At 40.0% G+C, this 17704-nt stretch overlaps 1 protein-coding gene across 3 annotated transcripts; it reads right to left on the bottom strand.

Annotated features, from left to right (window-relative positions):
- Nucleotides 1-3980: 3980 nt before the first annotated feature.
- On the bottom strand, nt 3981-15021 carry TLR3 (toll like receptor 3). Of its 3 annotated transcripts, none has more exons than XM_042241213.1 (5): nt 14368-15021; nt 12286-12737; nt 10587-10778; nt 5851-7700; nt 3981-5097 (listed from the first exon to the last, which is right to left on the bottom strand). In XM_042241213.1, exons 2-5 carry the CDS (start codon nt 12727-12729, stop codon nt 4869-4871), a joined length of 2715 nt encoding a protein of 904 aa, XP_042097147.1. In that variant the 5' UTR covers nt 12730-12737; nt 14368-15021; the 3' UTR covers nt 3981-4868. The 3 variants fall into 3 exon arrangements, with proteins under 3 accessions (XP_042097147.1, XP_011961037.2, NP_001129400.1); XM_012105647.5 differs by having other exon boundaries at nt 14941-15021; NM_001135928.1 differs by having other exon boundaries at nt 4773-5097; nt 14931-14995.
- Nucleotides 15022-17704: the final 2683 nt, after the last annotated feature.

Below are 17704 nucleotides of genomic sequence, written 5' to 3'. Positions count from 1 at the left end.
CCACAACCAAAGGCCCTGTGTGCTGCAACTTAGACCAGGCACAGCTACATAAATAAATAAATATGAGAAACAAGCAAAACCAAAATAAGCACAAAATACCTAACCTCTTAAATCTAAGCTCTTCTGCTATGCCCTCCGCAATATGGTTCCATCCGCTGCGTACCCTGACTGTCTTCCAGCACCAAGCCATGCCTCCCTCCTTCCCTTCCATCTTACAGTTCGTTCTGCCATCTTCCTTGTCACTCACCAGAATCCTTCCTTGGCCAGATCCATCTCTGAGCATCCCTTCCCACCTCAACTCCTACTGCCCTATTTCTTACAGTGCATCTCAGACCCAACTGTACCCCACAGTGCTTAGCACAGGGTTAGGCACATATTGGAGAAGGAAATGTCAATCCACTCCAGCATTCTTGCCTGGAGAATCCCATGGGCAGAGAAGCCCACACTCCATGGGGTCCCAAAGAGTCAGACACAACTTAATGACTAACTACAAGCACGTGTAGCTAGCTCTTCAATGAATATGATTTTTAAATAGCTATATTAATATTTCAGCAATACGTGAGCTGTGAACTTCCTGATGTTCAAGCCGGTTTTAGAAAAGGCAGAGGAACCAGAGATCAAATTGCCAACATCCGCTGGATTGTGGAAAAAGCAAGAGAGTTCCAGAAAAACATCTATTTCTGCTTTATTGACTATGCCAAAGCATTTGACTGTGTGTATCACAATAAACTGTGGAAAATTCTGAAAGAGATGGGAATACAGACCACCTGACCTGCCTCTTGAGAAATCTGTATGCAGGTCAGGAAGCAACAGTTAGAACTGGAGATGGAACAACAGACTGGTTTCAGATAGGAAAAGGAGTACATCAAGGCTGTATATTGTCACCCTGCTTATTTAACTTCTATGCAGAGTACATCATGAGAAACGCTGGGCTGGAAGAAACACAAGCTGGGATCCAGATTGCCAGGAGAAATATCAATAACGTCAGATATGCAGATGACACCACCCTTGTGGCAAAAAGTAAAGAAGAACTAAAAAGCCTTTTGATGAAGGTGAAAGAGGAGAGTGAAAAAGTTGGCTTAAAGCTCAACATTCAGAAAATGAAGATCATGGCATCTGGTCCCATCACTTCATGGGAAATAGATGGGGAAATAGTGGAAACAGTGTCAGACATTATTTTTTGGGCTCCAAAATCACTGTAGATGGTGACTGCAGCCATGAAATTAAAAGACGCTTACTCCTTGGAAGAAAAGTTATGACCAACCTAGATAGCATATTCAAAAGCAGAGACATTAGTTTGCTGACTAAGGTCTGTCTAGTCAAGGCTATGGTTTTTCCTGTGGTCATGTATGGATGTGAGAGTTGGACTGTGAAGAAAGCTGAATGCCGAAGAATTGTTGCTTTTGAACTGTGGTGTTGGAGAAGACTCTTGAGAGTCCCTTGGACTACAAGGAGATCCAACCAGTCCATTCTGAAGGAGATCAGCCCTGGAATTTCTTTGGAAGGAATGATGCTAAAGCTGAAACTCCAGTACTTTGGCCACCTCATGAGAAGAGTTGACTCATTGGAAAAGACTCTGATGCTGGGAGGGATTGCGGGCAGGAGGAGTAGGGGAGGACAGAGGATGAGATGGCTGGATGGCATCACTGACTTGATGGATGTGAGTCTGAATGAACTCCGGGAGCTGGTGATGGACAGGGAGGCCTGGCGTGCTGCGATTCATGGGGTTGCAAAGAGTTGGACACGACTGAGTGAATGAACTGAACTGAACTGATATTAATGTTTAATTTTCATACCAAAAATTCACCTGTTTTAAGTGTCTGATTTTTAGTAAATTTACAGTGTTGTACAATCATTAACCACAATCCAATTTCAGGACATTTTCACCACCCCCAAAAGATCTCTGGTGCCCACTGTCTCTAGGGTTGGCAAGAAACTTATTTTGAGCTCTTGATTTGGAACATCTTTACATTTTCTCGGGATGGCCATCACTTACTACTGAGACCCTTTTACAAATAATCCAAGGTAGATATTCGAAAAAGTAAACGTTAAGTAAATGGTATTGAAAACCTCTCCTTCTCACAAATGGATTGTGCCTACTTCTTACTGCAGCCTAAAAGGTATCATTTTTAAATCTCAATACCTAGATTTATTTCAAACTCCATGTTGTTGATTCAGCTGGATTCTGTTCTGAAAGTGAAAACGGGAAGGAGTTGGGGTGAATGGTTTACATGATGACATCCTGAGCGCATTCAGACAAGTCAGTTCAACTATGGAAATTAGGTCAGACAAACATCCTTTTCTGTACTCCCTTTGTCTTGAACCCAAGGGGGATGGACTCCCCCTGAGAACAATTAGAAAGGTCACCCTGCAGAAGAACCGGCTGCTGCTTCCTGTGTGGGTCAAACACAAGTCAAGGCTTATACCATTCAGTTAAACTGGTCATCCCTTGTACAGCCTAACCTCATAAATATTAAGCAACTTCTAAAAAATGACATTTGAACTCAATTTAAATTGTGACCCTGTGATCAATGACCTCATAAACAAATAAACAAGAGAGAGAAAGCAATATTACTTCCTGCTTTGCTTTTTACAAACTGATAATATATTGATAAATTCATAATAATAATAATAATAAATAGACCTCAAAATGTTTCAGTGAGGTTGGGAGTATTGATAACATACAAAGTGCATCAAGAAAAAAGCAGTTGTGATTTTTTTTTTATGATGCCAAAATAAAACAGGATTCTTTCACAGATGGGCTTCCCTTGTGGCTCAGCTGGTGAAGAATCCACCTGCAACTCGGGAGACCTGGGTTCAATTCCTGGGTTGGAAGATTCCCTGGAGAAGGGAAAGGCTATCCACGCCAGTGTTCTGGCCTAGAGAATTCCATGGACTATAGTCCATGGGGTCGCAAAGAGTCGGACACGACTGAGTGACTTTCACTTTCACTTTTCCCAGTTAGAAAACAAATCTTTACAAAAAAACAACAAAACTAACATCTCAAGCATAAAGGCGGCATATAAACGCGAGCGTGAAAGTGAATTCTCCATATACTCACGTTGTTGCAGAGTTCTTCAGAACCAGCAGTACAGCGAGTGTACTTTATTTAGGATTACATGAACCTACCCTGAGAATACAGAACTATTAAATAGTTCTGTATTCATATATATATATATATATACAGTTAATATGAAATACAAAATATTTAAACCGAATCTCCAAAATGCGACATCTCACATACTTCCTAAATTCAGCAAATGAGTGCCTCAGATACAGAAAGTATCTCAGCATGATCATTTCAACTCTCCCTTATATTTGAATACCAGAACTATAAAGGTTTTTAAAAAGCTATTCATGTAAATTTCCAATAATTAGACCCTTTTTAAATTGTAAAATGAAAATAAAACAAAATAATCATAAGGAGTAAATTATACACAGGATACTTTTTAAATGGTTATAATAATACAGTCTATGTGAATATATTATACCACGATCATCATCACTAATGACATAGGAATAGTTCAGTTCAGTGGATCAGCTGTGTCCAACTCTTTGCAACCCCATGGACGGCATTGTGCCAGGCCTCCCTGTCCATCACCAACTCCTAGAGCTTGCTCAAATTCGTGTCTATTGAGTCAGTGATGCCATCCAGCCATCTCATCCTCTGTCATCCCCTTCTCCTTCTGCCTTCAATCTTTCCCAGCATTAGGGTCTTTTCAAATGAGTCAGGTAGGTATAGTTAAGATTTTGTTAATCACTATAATTTTCAAGATCGGCAGGCAGAAAATCCCAGTGGAACCAAGTGAATCAGCCAGGGCCATCTCCTGAGTCTGTGACCAGGGTAAAGACAAGATTTTGTTTCCACAAAGCCAATCTGCTAATTAACCTTTGGGACGTAAGCCTTCCTGAAACACTTGTAAGCAAAAGAATTGTTTCTTCTAATGCCTCAGAAGTGCAAATATCAGGAAACACAAGTATTCATTAAAAGATTCATTTTATTAAGTAATCAAAATGAAGAATAAACGCTTTTTGTCCTGAGTATATGGGATTCCCAGGTGGCACAGTAGTAAAGAATCTGCCTGCCAAATCAGGAGGTACAAGAGACACGGGTTTGCTCCCTGGGTTGGGAAGATCCCCTGGAGAAGGAAATGGCAACTCACTCCAGTATTCTTGCCTGGGAAATCCCATGGACTGAAGCGCCTAGCCATGAAGTCGAAAAGAGTCAGACACCCAACTCAGCAACTGAGCACACACACATGTACGCTAAAATGGAAGTTAACATTTAATAAAATCAACACTGCAACAGGCACCACTAAAACACAAAGTTTCAGTTAAAAAAATTGCTGTAATTAAACTTTTAAAAATATCGGTGTATATTTTACCCTTTCACAACTGAAATAGCATTGTACCCATTAAAAGTCATATTTTATTCTGAGTGCATCCAGGAAAAAAAAAGATATATTTATCACAAACCCTCATATACCTCTAACTTTTCTTAAAAGTCATATTTTATTTTGGGTGCATCCAGAAAAAAAAACAACAGATATATTTATCACAAACCCTCATATACCTCTAACTTTTCTTTAAATTGAGGACTATTTCAAAACTGTTTTCATAGGCCTCAGTAACCTGTGTGTTCATTAGTAAGAGATATTCTTATATGTTTATTTTGGGTCAGATTATGCCAATTGGTAATAAAAGGCCTGAAATAGGGAGACATATTTCCATAGAAGAGACACAGTGGTGATATTCTTACTTATGAATATGAATGAACAGATTTATGTTATTGTCAAGGAAAATGTAAATTTACTATGGAACTTTTTAAAATTTGGAACTTACTCCTTTAATTTAGTCTTTAAATAAATTTAATGTACTGAATTTCTGGACCCAAGTGCTACTTTCAATTTATGATGAAAAGCATTTACCCGTTCTTTCTGAACCGGCCAATTCAAGATGCAATGAGATTTAAACATCCCTCTTCGCAAACAGAGTGCGTGGTTCAGTTTATAATCCGGAATCTCCTCAAGAAAGATCAATATAATGGAATCCAGATTTTGTTCAATAGCTTGCTGAACTGCATGGTGAACCTTGAATCTAAGTTAAAAACATTATTAAGTCATATATCAATAAACAGTTTTTAACAGCCCAACACTCTAAAATCTAACATTCTCCTTGTAATTAACTTTAGTCTTGTCACTAAAACACAGGTTATGTTTCTTCTTAATTTTATTTTTAAAATACTTTGAGTTGTGAGTAATAATGTTAGTAATATTTAAAAGCTTGATTCAGGGGCTTTCCTGGTGGTTCAGGGGCTTCCTTAAGGACTCAGCTGGTAAAGAATCCGCCTGTAATATGGGACACCTGGGTTTGATCCCTGGGTTGGGAAGATCCCCTGGAGAAGGAACAGCTGCCCACTCCAGAATTCTGGCCTGGAGAATTCCACGGACTGTAGAAGTCCACGGGGTTGCAAATGGTCGGATCCGACTGAGCGACCATCACTTTCTTTCTGGTGGTTCAGAGGCTTCCCTGGTAGCTCAGTAGTAAAGACTCCATCTGCCAATGCAGTGGACATGGGTTTGATCCCTGGTGGGGGAACTAAAGAGTCGGACACGCCTGAAGTGACTGAACAAGCACGCACAGGGGAGCTACGATCCCACGTGCTGTGGGGAAACTAGGCCCGCATGCCACCAACTGCTGAGCCCACAGGCCACCTAGAGAGTCGATAGACCCCTTTAATGCATGGACAATCCCGAGTGCAACAACTAAAACTGGACACAGCCAAATCAATAAAATAAAAGCTCAGTTTAAAGATAAGAATACATTTCAAATGTCATAGTGTTCACCTACCTTTTGCATAATGGATCTTTCAATAGATTCTGTGTTACAACGAAAATAATTTTTCTGCTCCTTCTGATGCTGTTCACAATTGCTTCAAGTTCAAGGACACCTGCCTCAAAGTCCCTTTCTTCCAGACAAAATCTGAGAGTATGATCTTCTTCCTCCATTGGGGAGAAGTGCTTCCAGACCCAATCTCTATCTTTATAGGCATGAATTATATACGCTGCATATTCAAACTGCTCTGCTTTGTCTATTTCTTTGAAACCGAGAACTCGATGCACTGAAACATTCCAATAAAAAGATATCCTCCAGCCTTCAAAATGGATGAGCAGTACAATAAAGATAAAAATCAAAAGGATATTGGTGTTAATCATGAAAAGGAGTTCAAATGGGGCGCTGTCTTTGCACGGCGATACATCAAAAAGCATTACTGGGGAACCATGGTACTGAGGCGGAGTGTTGCAGCGGTAATGGTTCGACAGCTCAGAGATGTTGGTGTGGGTACTATTAATCCAATTAACAAACCAGGCGATGCTTTCACAGGTACAATCAAATGGATTAAAACGCATATCTAAATAACTCAGGTTCCTGAATGCTAGCCCAAAAACAGTCTTTTCAACAGATGTTATGAGGTTCTTCTGAAGGCTTAATGACTTTAGTGACACTTGATTATCAAAGACAGATAGTGGAAGGATATTTAAATTATTCATTCCTAAATCAATACTCTTCAATTCACGTAAGTCCTTGAAGGCTTCCACTGGGATCTCATCAAAGCCATTAGACTCCAAGTTAAGGATGTGGAGGCGAGAAAGGCCCTTCAGAAACAGAACAGGGCCGCCAGGGTTGGCATGCTTCCAGAGCCGAGCTAAGTTGTTATGCTGCAAATCCAGAATTTCCAGTTTCTCAAGACCCTTCAACAGTTCATCATTTATGTTGGCTATGTTGTTGTTGCTTAGATCCAGAATGACCAGGTTCGGAAGAGGGTGAAAAGGTGAAGGGGAGCTATCCACATTTCTCAGGGCCACCCTTCGAAGCATCAGTCTTTGAAGGCTTGGAACTGAGGTGAAAGAGTTGGTGGTCAGCTCTAGGTATTTGTTGTAGGAAAGGTAGATTTCGACAATATTGTCTAGGCCTCCCCATTCTTGGCCTGTGAGTTCTTGCCCAATTTCATTAAGGCCGAGGTCAAGGACCTCCAGGTGCCCCAACCAAGAAAAAGCACCACTCTGAATTTTTGAGATTTTATTTTTGGTTAGGTTGAGTAGGAGCAGAGGAGAACTAGCAAGTGATAGAAATGTCTCATTTGTTAAAGTCCGCAAACTTGAGAAGGAGTTGGATAGATTTAAAATTTTCAGCCTCACCAATCCTGTGAAAGTATTTCTTTTTATGCCTGGAAAGTCGTTATCTTCCATGTTGAGGTACTCCAAACGTTTTAGCCACTGAAAGGAAAAATCGTCAATCTTGGGGAGCGAAGTCAGTGAAATGCTTTGTCTAGTAAAAGACCGTCTCAAGTTCAGGTGTCTCAAGCTGGAAAGCCCATAGAAAGAGCGAGAAGACAAATGCTCTATGTTGTTATACTCCAGAGAGAGGTACTCGAGATGTGGAAGCCAGGCAAAGGAGTCATTACCCATCACACGTAAGGAGTTACGGGAAAGGTCCAGCGTGGTGAGATTCGTCTGTTTCAGTCCATCGAAGGTCGTGTGGCTGATTGTGTCCAGCTGGTTGCTGCTCAGGGACAGATTCTCAATGCTTGTATTTGACAATTCCAAGCAGAGCTTCTCTGTGAGACTGGGGCTCAGCTTGGCATTGTTCAGAGAGAGGCCAGATAATTTTCCAATGGCATGAAAACACCCAGGAGAGAACTAAGGGTGGGATGGAAGAAGAGGTTAATAGTCAAAACACAGTAGAGTCTGTATGACCCTTGGAAAACAGGTACAGTTCTTTACTCAATTTCCTTTCCTCTCTCACCACCTCCTCCGGGCTTTCTCTCCATCCCTCTCTCTCCTAGCTTCTTCCTCTGTGCCTGGGTCACCCGCCTCCTGCTCCAGCCTGTACTTCCCTGGTCACTGGCCACTGCTCAGCACCCACATCTTGGCCTCCATGCCGCTTCTTCAGAGGGTCTTCCCTGATCTCCCAGACTAGGTTAAGTGGCATCCCTGGTGGTTCAGACAGTAAAGAATCTGCCTGCAATGTGAGAGACCTAGGTTTGATCCCTGGGTGGGGAAGATCCCCTGGAGAAGAGAATGGCGACCCACTCCAGTATTCCTGGAGAATCCCATGGACAGGGGAGCCTGGCGGGCTACAGTCCAAGGGTTTACAAATAGTTGGACACGACTGAGTGGCTAACACACACTTAGTACTTTCACTTCACCACACTGTGTATAATAACTGTAATTAGTAAACTCTTTGCAAAGTAAGTTCTGGGGCAGATGCTGTTTCTGTCTTGGTGATCACTGCTCTCAGTGAACATTCTGGAATGAATGAGTGGACTTTATTACCACCCATTGACCAAAGTGTTCACTGACATGCACTTTCCCTTCTGTGACTCTGAGCTCCAGTGACACTCTCTGTTTTTCCACCAAGGTTTCTCCTGACTATTTTATTATCCTGTTTCCATCTGCCTTCTGCTCTGCCCCCCAGTCCCTCACCGGAAGCCTTGGCTGCCCTGGGACTCAGTGCTGGAACAAGAGGGCAGAAGGCAGGAGAGAAGGAATCCAGAGAGGATAGATCAAGTCTACCGGGAGAGCAAAGAGGCTCTGGTTTCTAACTTGTCACTTCTGTGACCTTAGGGCTAATGGAAGAAATAACAAAGATGGGGAAGAAAGTGTGCTTTATCATAAGTGAGTCAAAATACAAAACAGGAAAATGATTAGATTTAGTTCAGTCGCTCAGTCGTGTCCGACTCTTTGCAGCCCCAGCACAAAGAACCGCAGCACGCCAGGCCTCCCTGTCCATCACCAACTCCCGGAGTCCACCCAAACCCATGTCCATTTAGTCAGTGATGCCATCCAGCCATCTCATCCTCTGTCGTCCCCCTCTCCTCCTGCCCTCAATCTTTCCCAGCATCAGGGTCTTTAATTAATTAAGGGTCAGATTAATTAAGGTAAATCTATATGATAGGGTTATTTTGCTGTCACTAAAATTAAGTTTTTGAATGACTCTTAATGACATGGAGGATACTCATGACATGATATTAATTTTAAAAGGCAGGATGCACCGTCATCCTCAGAGAAGCAATATAGCACAGCTGGGAAGAGTACATGCCCTGGTCTAACACTTCTAGAAACCCAGCTCAGTCACCAGCCCATCACCTGAGATTCTGGGTAAGTTCCTTCACTTTACCTCATCTCAGTTTACTCTTTTCTTTTTTAAAGTTATTTACTTATTTGGCTGTGCCAGGACTTAGTTCTGGCATGCAAACTCTTAGTTGCATCATGCGGAATCTAGTTCCTTGACCAAAGATCGAATCTGGGCCTCTTGCATTGAGAGTGTTGCCTCTTAGCCACTGGATCACTGGGGGAAGTCCCTCAATTTACTCCTGTGTAATACCATGATAAGCATGTTAATTACAGAACTGTATAAAATTAGGCTGCATTCCCTTGCTAAGCACCTGAAACTGTCACAACATTGTTAATCAGCTATATCCCAAGACAAAATAAAGTTAATAAAAAAGAGCTTGTCACAATGCCTGACACATAAGTACTGTATGAATTTCAGTTGCTGTTGTTATTTCTTTTTTTACATGGGGAAAAGCTGGATACAAACAGATGCAAATTCTAACACTGGTTGCCTTGGATCGTGGGGTTTGGGATGATTTTTTTTTCCTCATTACTTAACATATTTTACACTTATTTATGTATATATTTTTACAATAAATGTTCTAAACCAAAAAAAATGCTGTTCAAAACGAACATGAATAGCTTGCGTAAGATATTTAATTATTATCTCAGGATAATTTCATTCACAGTCTCTTTTTTTATCCGAAAATCAACATAGCTTTAAAACATTTGATTTTGCTTAGAATTCCTGATACTCTTCTTCTTGGCTTGTAAAGGAATAAAATACAGACATACCTGTATGCAAAAATAATTAGCAAATTGATGGTCATAGACCCCCCCCCCCAAAGGTTAGGTTTACTCCTTTATAGGAAGATGTTTGTAAAAATATAATGCAAGTTATCATTTATCGAGAACTTCCTACATGCCAGAAACTGTGCTAAATTCTTCCCCACACAACCCTATGGGGAAGTGTAATTACTATATCCATTTCAGATCTAGGGAACTGAAGCAGACGGAACTTGAATCATTTGCCTGATTACATAATTGTTAGCAAATAAAGCCCAGACAGGGAGTCAGCTAACCCAACTCTAAAGTCTGTGCTCTTAACCATCATACTATTATTAACTTTTCCAGGACTTCTGTACAATAGGTAGCATTATTTCCACTTTATAGGCAAAGGAACTAGACCAAGAAAAGTATGTAGGTTCCCCAAGACCAAAGTTCTGGTCTGTAGTGGGCCCTCCATTTCTTTTTGACAGCACAGCCCCAGATTCTGGATTCTAATAGCTATCAAACTCACTTTCTCGTGAGGCTGATGTCAATGGCCCAAAGCAGTATGTGTGAAGGATTTCTGGAAAACGTGACAAAGGTTATCATCCCTTTCTCATCTCTAGCTTTAGATTCTCATCCATATGAGACAATTAGGGTCTGCCCACACTGAAAAGTACAACACAAGAATTTTTACCTTACCTCTTTGATTTGATTTGATGACAACTCTAATCTTTTTAAAGAAGAATTGCCAAGGAAATCAAGTGCTTCTGGTGTTAGTGAAGAAATTTTGTTATTTGATAATAGAAGCTCTTGGAGGTTCTCCAGTTGGAGCTGAGTTCCTAATTTCGTAGATGATAAGCCATTGTGAGAGAGGTCTAATTTGATTAAATTCTGAGAAGAAAAAAAATATGTATGTAAGTTATAGTCTTGGCATCAAAAATGGTTCTTCTAAATGTACATGAATCTTAGAAATAACTGGCCAGCAAAATAGCACATCTCAATTATTCTCTAGAAAACTGACTGTAGGCGTAGTAAGAAATCCTGATTGTTACTGAAAACACCATTGCTACAAAGATGAATTTCTTAATTCAAAGAATTTACTTCTCTTCCAAAATATAAGGACAAGTTTTATTTGTCATGATGTAAAGAATATTCATAATAAGCATTTTACTTATTTATAATAAGCTTTCATTTATGATATAGGAAATATTCATGTGGCTTATCAAACATATACTCATGCATTAGTCTTGAGTCTAAACAACAGGAAAAAAGTTGAAGAAACAGCATCTTAAGAGGCATGAAGAGAATGTTACTGGCCATGAAATTTTAAAAGGATTTTTATATTAAGAAATATTGTTGGTTGTGTAAATTTTGCATCCTGACTAGTACAGAATACTAATTTTTATTTGTTTTGTCTGTGCTTTGGGATGTTTTACCATTTCATGCTACTTTTGAATATGTAAACTTCCACTCAGGTAAAACAAGGAAAAGCTGATACATGTTAGGGCAAAGTCTTATGTAATGTCTATTAATAGCATAAGCTGTCAGTTTATGTTTTAAAAATAAAAATAACATCTTGCCAGAAATTAACCAGATTTTGAGGTCTTTGGGTCCAAAGACATTTCACCCACATCAACATCAGGCACAACAAGAAGGCATTTCAAATCCCCAGCTATCCAATGAATCATTTTATAAATATGTCTAAGTATATTAAATGTGTTCATTATTCTTGGTATCTAAGGCCAAGGCATGCTGTTTTTTTTGTTAGCCCACAAAATGAAGAAAACAAAGAGTTCTGAAAATAACCCTGATATAAAAAAGCATTTAATAACTGCCTCAGATTTAGCATACATTTTGCATGGATTTACAATTCAAGCAAAGTGCTGACAAGAAAAAGATGGTAGCCATTGGAAAAGCAATACTGTAGAAGATTTCATAAATCAAAAGGAGATAATTTTTAGTTGAACAATTTTCTTTGTAATGCATCAATTTGTTAACTTTATTTAAATCAGATTTTGGACTCGACTTTTTTTCATCCCTGCAGGTACTAAATCAGCAGTACTGAGAGTTTATTTGCCTTTCATCATGGGATATTCTGATTCGTCTCTGGTCTCCATGGCTTGTATCTAAGTTCTGTCTCAAGTGGAAGGATGCCAGAGAGAAGAGTTCTTTATAATTAAGATCGAAACTGACTTAAGGCAGTATTTGCTCTTTTTGAAAATATTTCCAATCATAATGGCCATATTTGAGTGTGGGGTACCCCTCTTACCATTTAGGTGAAGAATGAGAAGTCTTCACCTTGATAGCTACAAAGTCTAATGATGCATAAATGACTTGAAAACAATATTTGATAATATATATTTCATTTCTTACATAAAAATGTTCATTTCCTTCTTACCTTCAGGTTTTTAAACGGATCATTTTGAATTTTTTGGATTGTGTTGGACATTAGATGGAGTTCAGTCAAATTCATGCAGAAGATAAAGGTTTTATCAGAAAGCTGAGATATCTCATTGTGTTGGAGGTTCAAAATTTCCAACCAAGGGAGACTTTGACACAGTTCTGGCTCCAGCTTTGAGATGGAGTTAAATCCCCCATCCAAGATAGTAAGTTGGCTGTATCTTGTAAAATTGGCAGCTGGCAATCTTCTGAGTTGATTATGGGTAAGATTCAACACAGTTATGTTTGTTGGGAGGTCATCAGGTATTTGAGTCAACTTCAGATGACTGCAATCGGCTGCTTCATGCCTAACAGTACATTTGTTGGCCGAAGATGTACATGATATCCAACAGGTCAACAGTCCCGAAAAGAAGTAGATATGATAAGGCAAAGGCCTGCTCATGATTTTGCCTTATAAAGAAAAGCATAGCAATAATGGACAGCATTAATAACATACGTTTTCATATTCATTGGTTTATTCCTTGCAATAATATGCAACCCAACATGACTATGTGTCTTCTTGATACTCATAACATTTATGATAAACAAGTATGTTTTAACAAGTAATACATCAAGTGGACTGAATCAGCACAAAAAAGTCACAAATGGAACCCACAAACTCTCCCCTTCCCCTGGTGACTCAGTGGTGAAGAACCTGCCTGCAATGCGAGAGACCTGGGTTTGATACCTGGGTTGGGAAGATCTCCTGGAGGAGGGCATGGCAACCCACTCCAGTATCCTTGCCTGGAGAATCCCCATGGACAGAGGAGCCTGGCGGGATACAGTCCATGGGGTCACAAGGAGTCGGACACAACTGAGCGACTAAGCACAGCACACAGCATAGTTGCAACCTTCCAAGGTAAACCTCTTAACAGCTTCTACTTTTAATTCTCATGGTCACTTACACAAAGCTGAATGATATGCTTATGTTTCTATTTCTTTATTTCCAGAGTTTAGTAGTTTCTTCCCACCCCCCCAAAAAATAGGGAACTTAATTATACACTTTCCTCATCCTCTTCACATTTCTCGTTATTTTTTATTTCATTTAATCTATTGTTACATTTCTCACTTTAAAACCTATTCCTAAAACTCTTCTCCTAGTACCATACGGGTAGGACCTCTATTTACCAGTTCATAGGCACAGTCCCCCAAATACACTCCCCTCCTTTTCTAGGTGACATTTACCACTTCCAGAAGGGCAACAGCTAGAGATCAGAATTACTGAGAAGGATTAAGCCATTTATAAAACATGTAAGGACTGAAAGACATTCTCAGATCTGAAGATAACACTTCATCTGCTAGAAAAGACTCCCCAAATGCCAGGCAGGGTGAGTGAAAAAGGAAAAATACACATAAGCTTATGAAACTTCAGTGATCACTCACCAAAAACATCCTAAAACTCTCTAAGGAGAACATATGATCCATTACTTCCACAGTAAAGAGATCCTGATTGCTACAAAGCTTTTCACCAGCAACTTAAGTCACTAGAAAATAATAGTGATAAGCTTTCAAAACATTCACAGGGAATAATTTTGAACCTCAAATTTCATGTCAGGCTGAACAATTAAAGATAAGGGGAAAAAGCATTTTGAGATACCCATAGACTCAGTAAGTTTATAACTAAGCAACCTCCATAAAGGACTTTAATTCTAGAATGTACTTCAGTAAAACAAACAAAAACACAGCGAGAGAATGAGATGAGAGTGAAGAGCTGATGTTTCATGAGATGTAATGGAAACAAAGAAAGGCTGAAAGAGATGAAAAGTAGATTCACTGAGCCTTGCAATTTTGGAAAACCTAGGATTATACATTTCTTTTTCCAAGTGAAAGACAATAATGTTTGGGACATGGCGTCTGGAGCCAGGCTGCTTAATCCTTATTTATAGTTTGGCTTGTACAGTTTGGTTTGTAAATTCACAACATTTTCCCCTAAATTTACGCAGACACACACTAACATGTAATCCTACTTGAAGATTTGGAGACAATTTCCCCAAACCAGTACTTCTCAAGGCTGATCAACCCACATTTACTCATTTCTGACCTTTCTACACTTCTGGATGTTATTCCATGTCTCATCGTCTTCCGTTCTCCTTTTTAGGCCAAAGAAAGCTGTTTGCTTACTCCTAGGAAAGCCTGAATGTTTTCTCATAGTCAGATTCACTACAGAATGTCAGCCCCTATCTCCTCTCCAGCCAACAAAACTGAGAAAAGGAGATAAGTTCTTTAAAGCTCAGAGGGCTTTGTCACTTTAAGAAAAGATGTGATTTTTTTTTGTTTGTTGGTTTTAAGAAGGCAGTTGCAGAATGATTTCTATCACCTCCTCAGCGTGCTTTCCCACTACAGAACATCACAAAGAACAAGAATACCGCACAAAATGTTTCATCATGTTAATTAGAAATTGCTGATGTCAGTTGGCCTCTGTGTTACCATACGCTTCTCCCTACTCCTTCACCCTCTCCCCTTTCCTCTGTTCTCCTTGTTGAATGATTCTGATTGCATTTCAAGCACCAGATCAAATAAAGACCAAAGAGTGTTAAAACCAACGTGATTCTAGCTTTACCCAACATGAGAGCTCCTATCCCAGTAAGAATGTAAAAAATATACCTTCACTTACTGTGACAACAGCTGACCGTTTTTCCTTTTTTCATTAGTCCAAATCCAGTTCGTTTTCATCTGGGGAATGTGCCGCAATTTTGAAAGTGAAACTAAAGTTAAAAAAAAAAAAAAAGACAGCTTTTCTACTTGGTACGTTCAAAAGAAAAACATCACAGTCTCAGAAGTGTTTTGTATTGCTTCTTAAAAATGTCTTCTTTTTCCTTACAGTCCCTTTGGTTTTATTAAAAGGGTCACAGACACAGTGACAGAGAATGTTGAAAGAATTAAGACTTCACCCTTTGATATGAGCAGAGCTAATACTCTAGAGGTTGATGAATATCTGACTGAGAGTGAATTCCTCTATTTTTTTTTTTTTCCAAACTGAAGTCTGATGCATGGCTGTCAGAAATCTAGTAGAATGTGATTAGAGGAACAGAAGAAACCCTCAGTCCCTAATTAAAGCTAAGTACTTTCACTTCTCTTATCTCACTTTATCTTTCCAGCAACCTTGTAAGGCAAATAATGTAGAAATTAATCTTTTGACCAAAGAGACCAAGTTTCACAGTAGAGGAAAAGCTGGCTTTGGCAAAGCCACGAGCCAGTCCTAACTCATTCTGTTCCACTTTACATGGTCAGACTTTGTTAGGGAATAAATAGACACATCCAGAGAAAATTCAGATTCACTATTTAGTTATCAATTAGCTTACTGACTTCACCTAGTGTAAGGAATATGCTTGTCAAAAAAAGAATACATTTTTTTCATTGTTAATGTAACATGATATGCTTTTTTTTTTTTTTTAATTACTCAATTTTTTTTTTAAAGTTGGGAGGTAAGTTTGCTTGGGGGTAAAATGAGAAATGCAGCCCGGGAGATAGCATTTTAGATAGCTCTGAGAAACTATTCAGAGGAGGCAAGAGGAGGAACTAGAATATATCAGAGTTTTACAACCAAGTGCAGGTAGTCAGGAGTATCAATTCAATCACTAATTAAAGAAACCAGACTTCCTGGTTTCTTAGGACTTCCCTGCTGGCTCAGATGGTAAAGAATCCGCTTGCAGTGCAGGAGAACCCTGGGCTGGGAAGATCCCCTGGAGAAGGGAATGGCAACCCACTCCAGTATTCTTGCCTGGAGAACTCCATGGGAGAGGAGCCTGGTGGGCTACAGTGCATGGGGTCACAAAGAGTCAGACAGGACTGAGTGTCTAACACTTTTCAAGGAATTTAGCACCTTTTTACCTATAGGAAGATGCAAGAGTCCGGTTTTACTGAAATCATTCCTTTGATGTACACCTTAGCTATCTGGGGCCAGTATCCTATGTTTTCACATCTTGAGTTTCCTCAGAGCTCACTGTGGAGAGTAACTACAGTCAGATGGCTGCTAAATGGCAGGTATTCTTTCCTAAGTTCCCTCAGGGCTGAACAGCTCAGGTTGGAAGGCTGCAATCGCTGATAACTGTGACATCCTTGTTTACTGATACGGCAGGAAATTTTCCATTTCTCACTATCATGTTATATAGTAAAATATAACAATCAGCAGGAACTGTAGAGATCACTGAATCCAACTTCTTTGTTTGAGAAAGGAGGAAAATGAAACACCGCAAGAAGAGGGCTTTGCCTGAGGACATACTGCAAGCTGCTGCAATGCTTTATACAAACGAGGCAAGAAAAGAGCCTGGAACAGGTGAAACCTGTCGCTAGCTTGACTTGACTGCTGAAATGAGAGCAAGAAATACATTTGTTTCAGATGCAAAATGCCCTTTCCTGGGCTCCAGAATCGGGCGTACCACCTTGTGGCTACATTTTTCTGAGCCTCCGTTGTCACATCTATGTTATAATAGCATAAGCAGGTAATTGTCCTGAGTAAACAATTTATCCACTACATCTACGCACTGGGATGTGCAGTCAAACATTCCCAGTATTCAGAAGGTTTCTCCTCTGTGAGCCCCCGAAGGCAGGACAGGATGTGTTTGTGTGTGACTCTCCGGTCACTCTTCCATGGTAGGTTAACACTGCCGGCTCCAATGGACCAGGCTGCCCTTCAGTATTCAGACCCTTGAGTGGTCTCCATATTGACCCTGGATTTGACCACGTGACTAGCTTTGGCCTACAGGAGCAGGCAGCTAGCCAAGACTGGATAAGCATTGGCACGTGAGGACTTTCCCGCTTCCTTTCAGAACCCAGTGGCCACGCGGCGAGAAGCCCAGCCTAGCCTTGTGCAAGGCAACAGGGAGGAGAATCGATGGTCTGGCCGGTATCTCCAATGGAGCAACCAGAAGATAGCCATTGAGTATGCCACATTGGGACCAGATCTTCCAATCCCAGCTGAGTGACTCCAGCTGATGCCCCAGTGGGCAGGGACGAGTTGTCCCCACAAGTGCTGCCCCAACAATTCCAGAAGAACAAACATAAATAACGTGATGTACTAAATCAAAAAAATTTGAAGTGATATGTTAGACATCATTACATAAAATTCATTCCTTCCATAATTCAACGCACCCATCTCTTATGCCTTATAACTTCTTGTACATATCAGGCTTTCTATAATGTTGGCTAAACTAACAAATGGCTTCCCAAAATAATTTTTATGGTGATCTCATAATGCAGTGATCAGTTTAGGCATAATACCAGTTCCCATCAAGATATGAATAGTCCTCAGTTCATGCTGGCTTCTAAAAACAACACAGGTTAATTTCTCTCCAGTGTATGTTTCTTAATTATGCATTAACTTATTTATCTATTATGGCGGTAGGCGCTATAGTGAAAAACTATTTTCCCCCTTTTAA

Source organism: Ovis aries, chromosome 26 (genome assembly GCF_016772045.2).
Source record: "Ovis aries strain OAR_USU_Benz2616 breed Rambouillet chromosome 26, ARS-UI_Ramb_v3.0, whole genome shotgun sequence".
Classification (NCBI taxonomy): Eukaryota; Metazoa; Chordata; class Mammalia; order Artiodactyla; family Bovidae; genus Ovis; species Ovis aries.
Note: the sequence above shows the minus strand (reverse complement) of the source record. Positions and strands in the feature narration are given on the sequence as shown.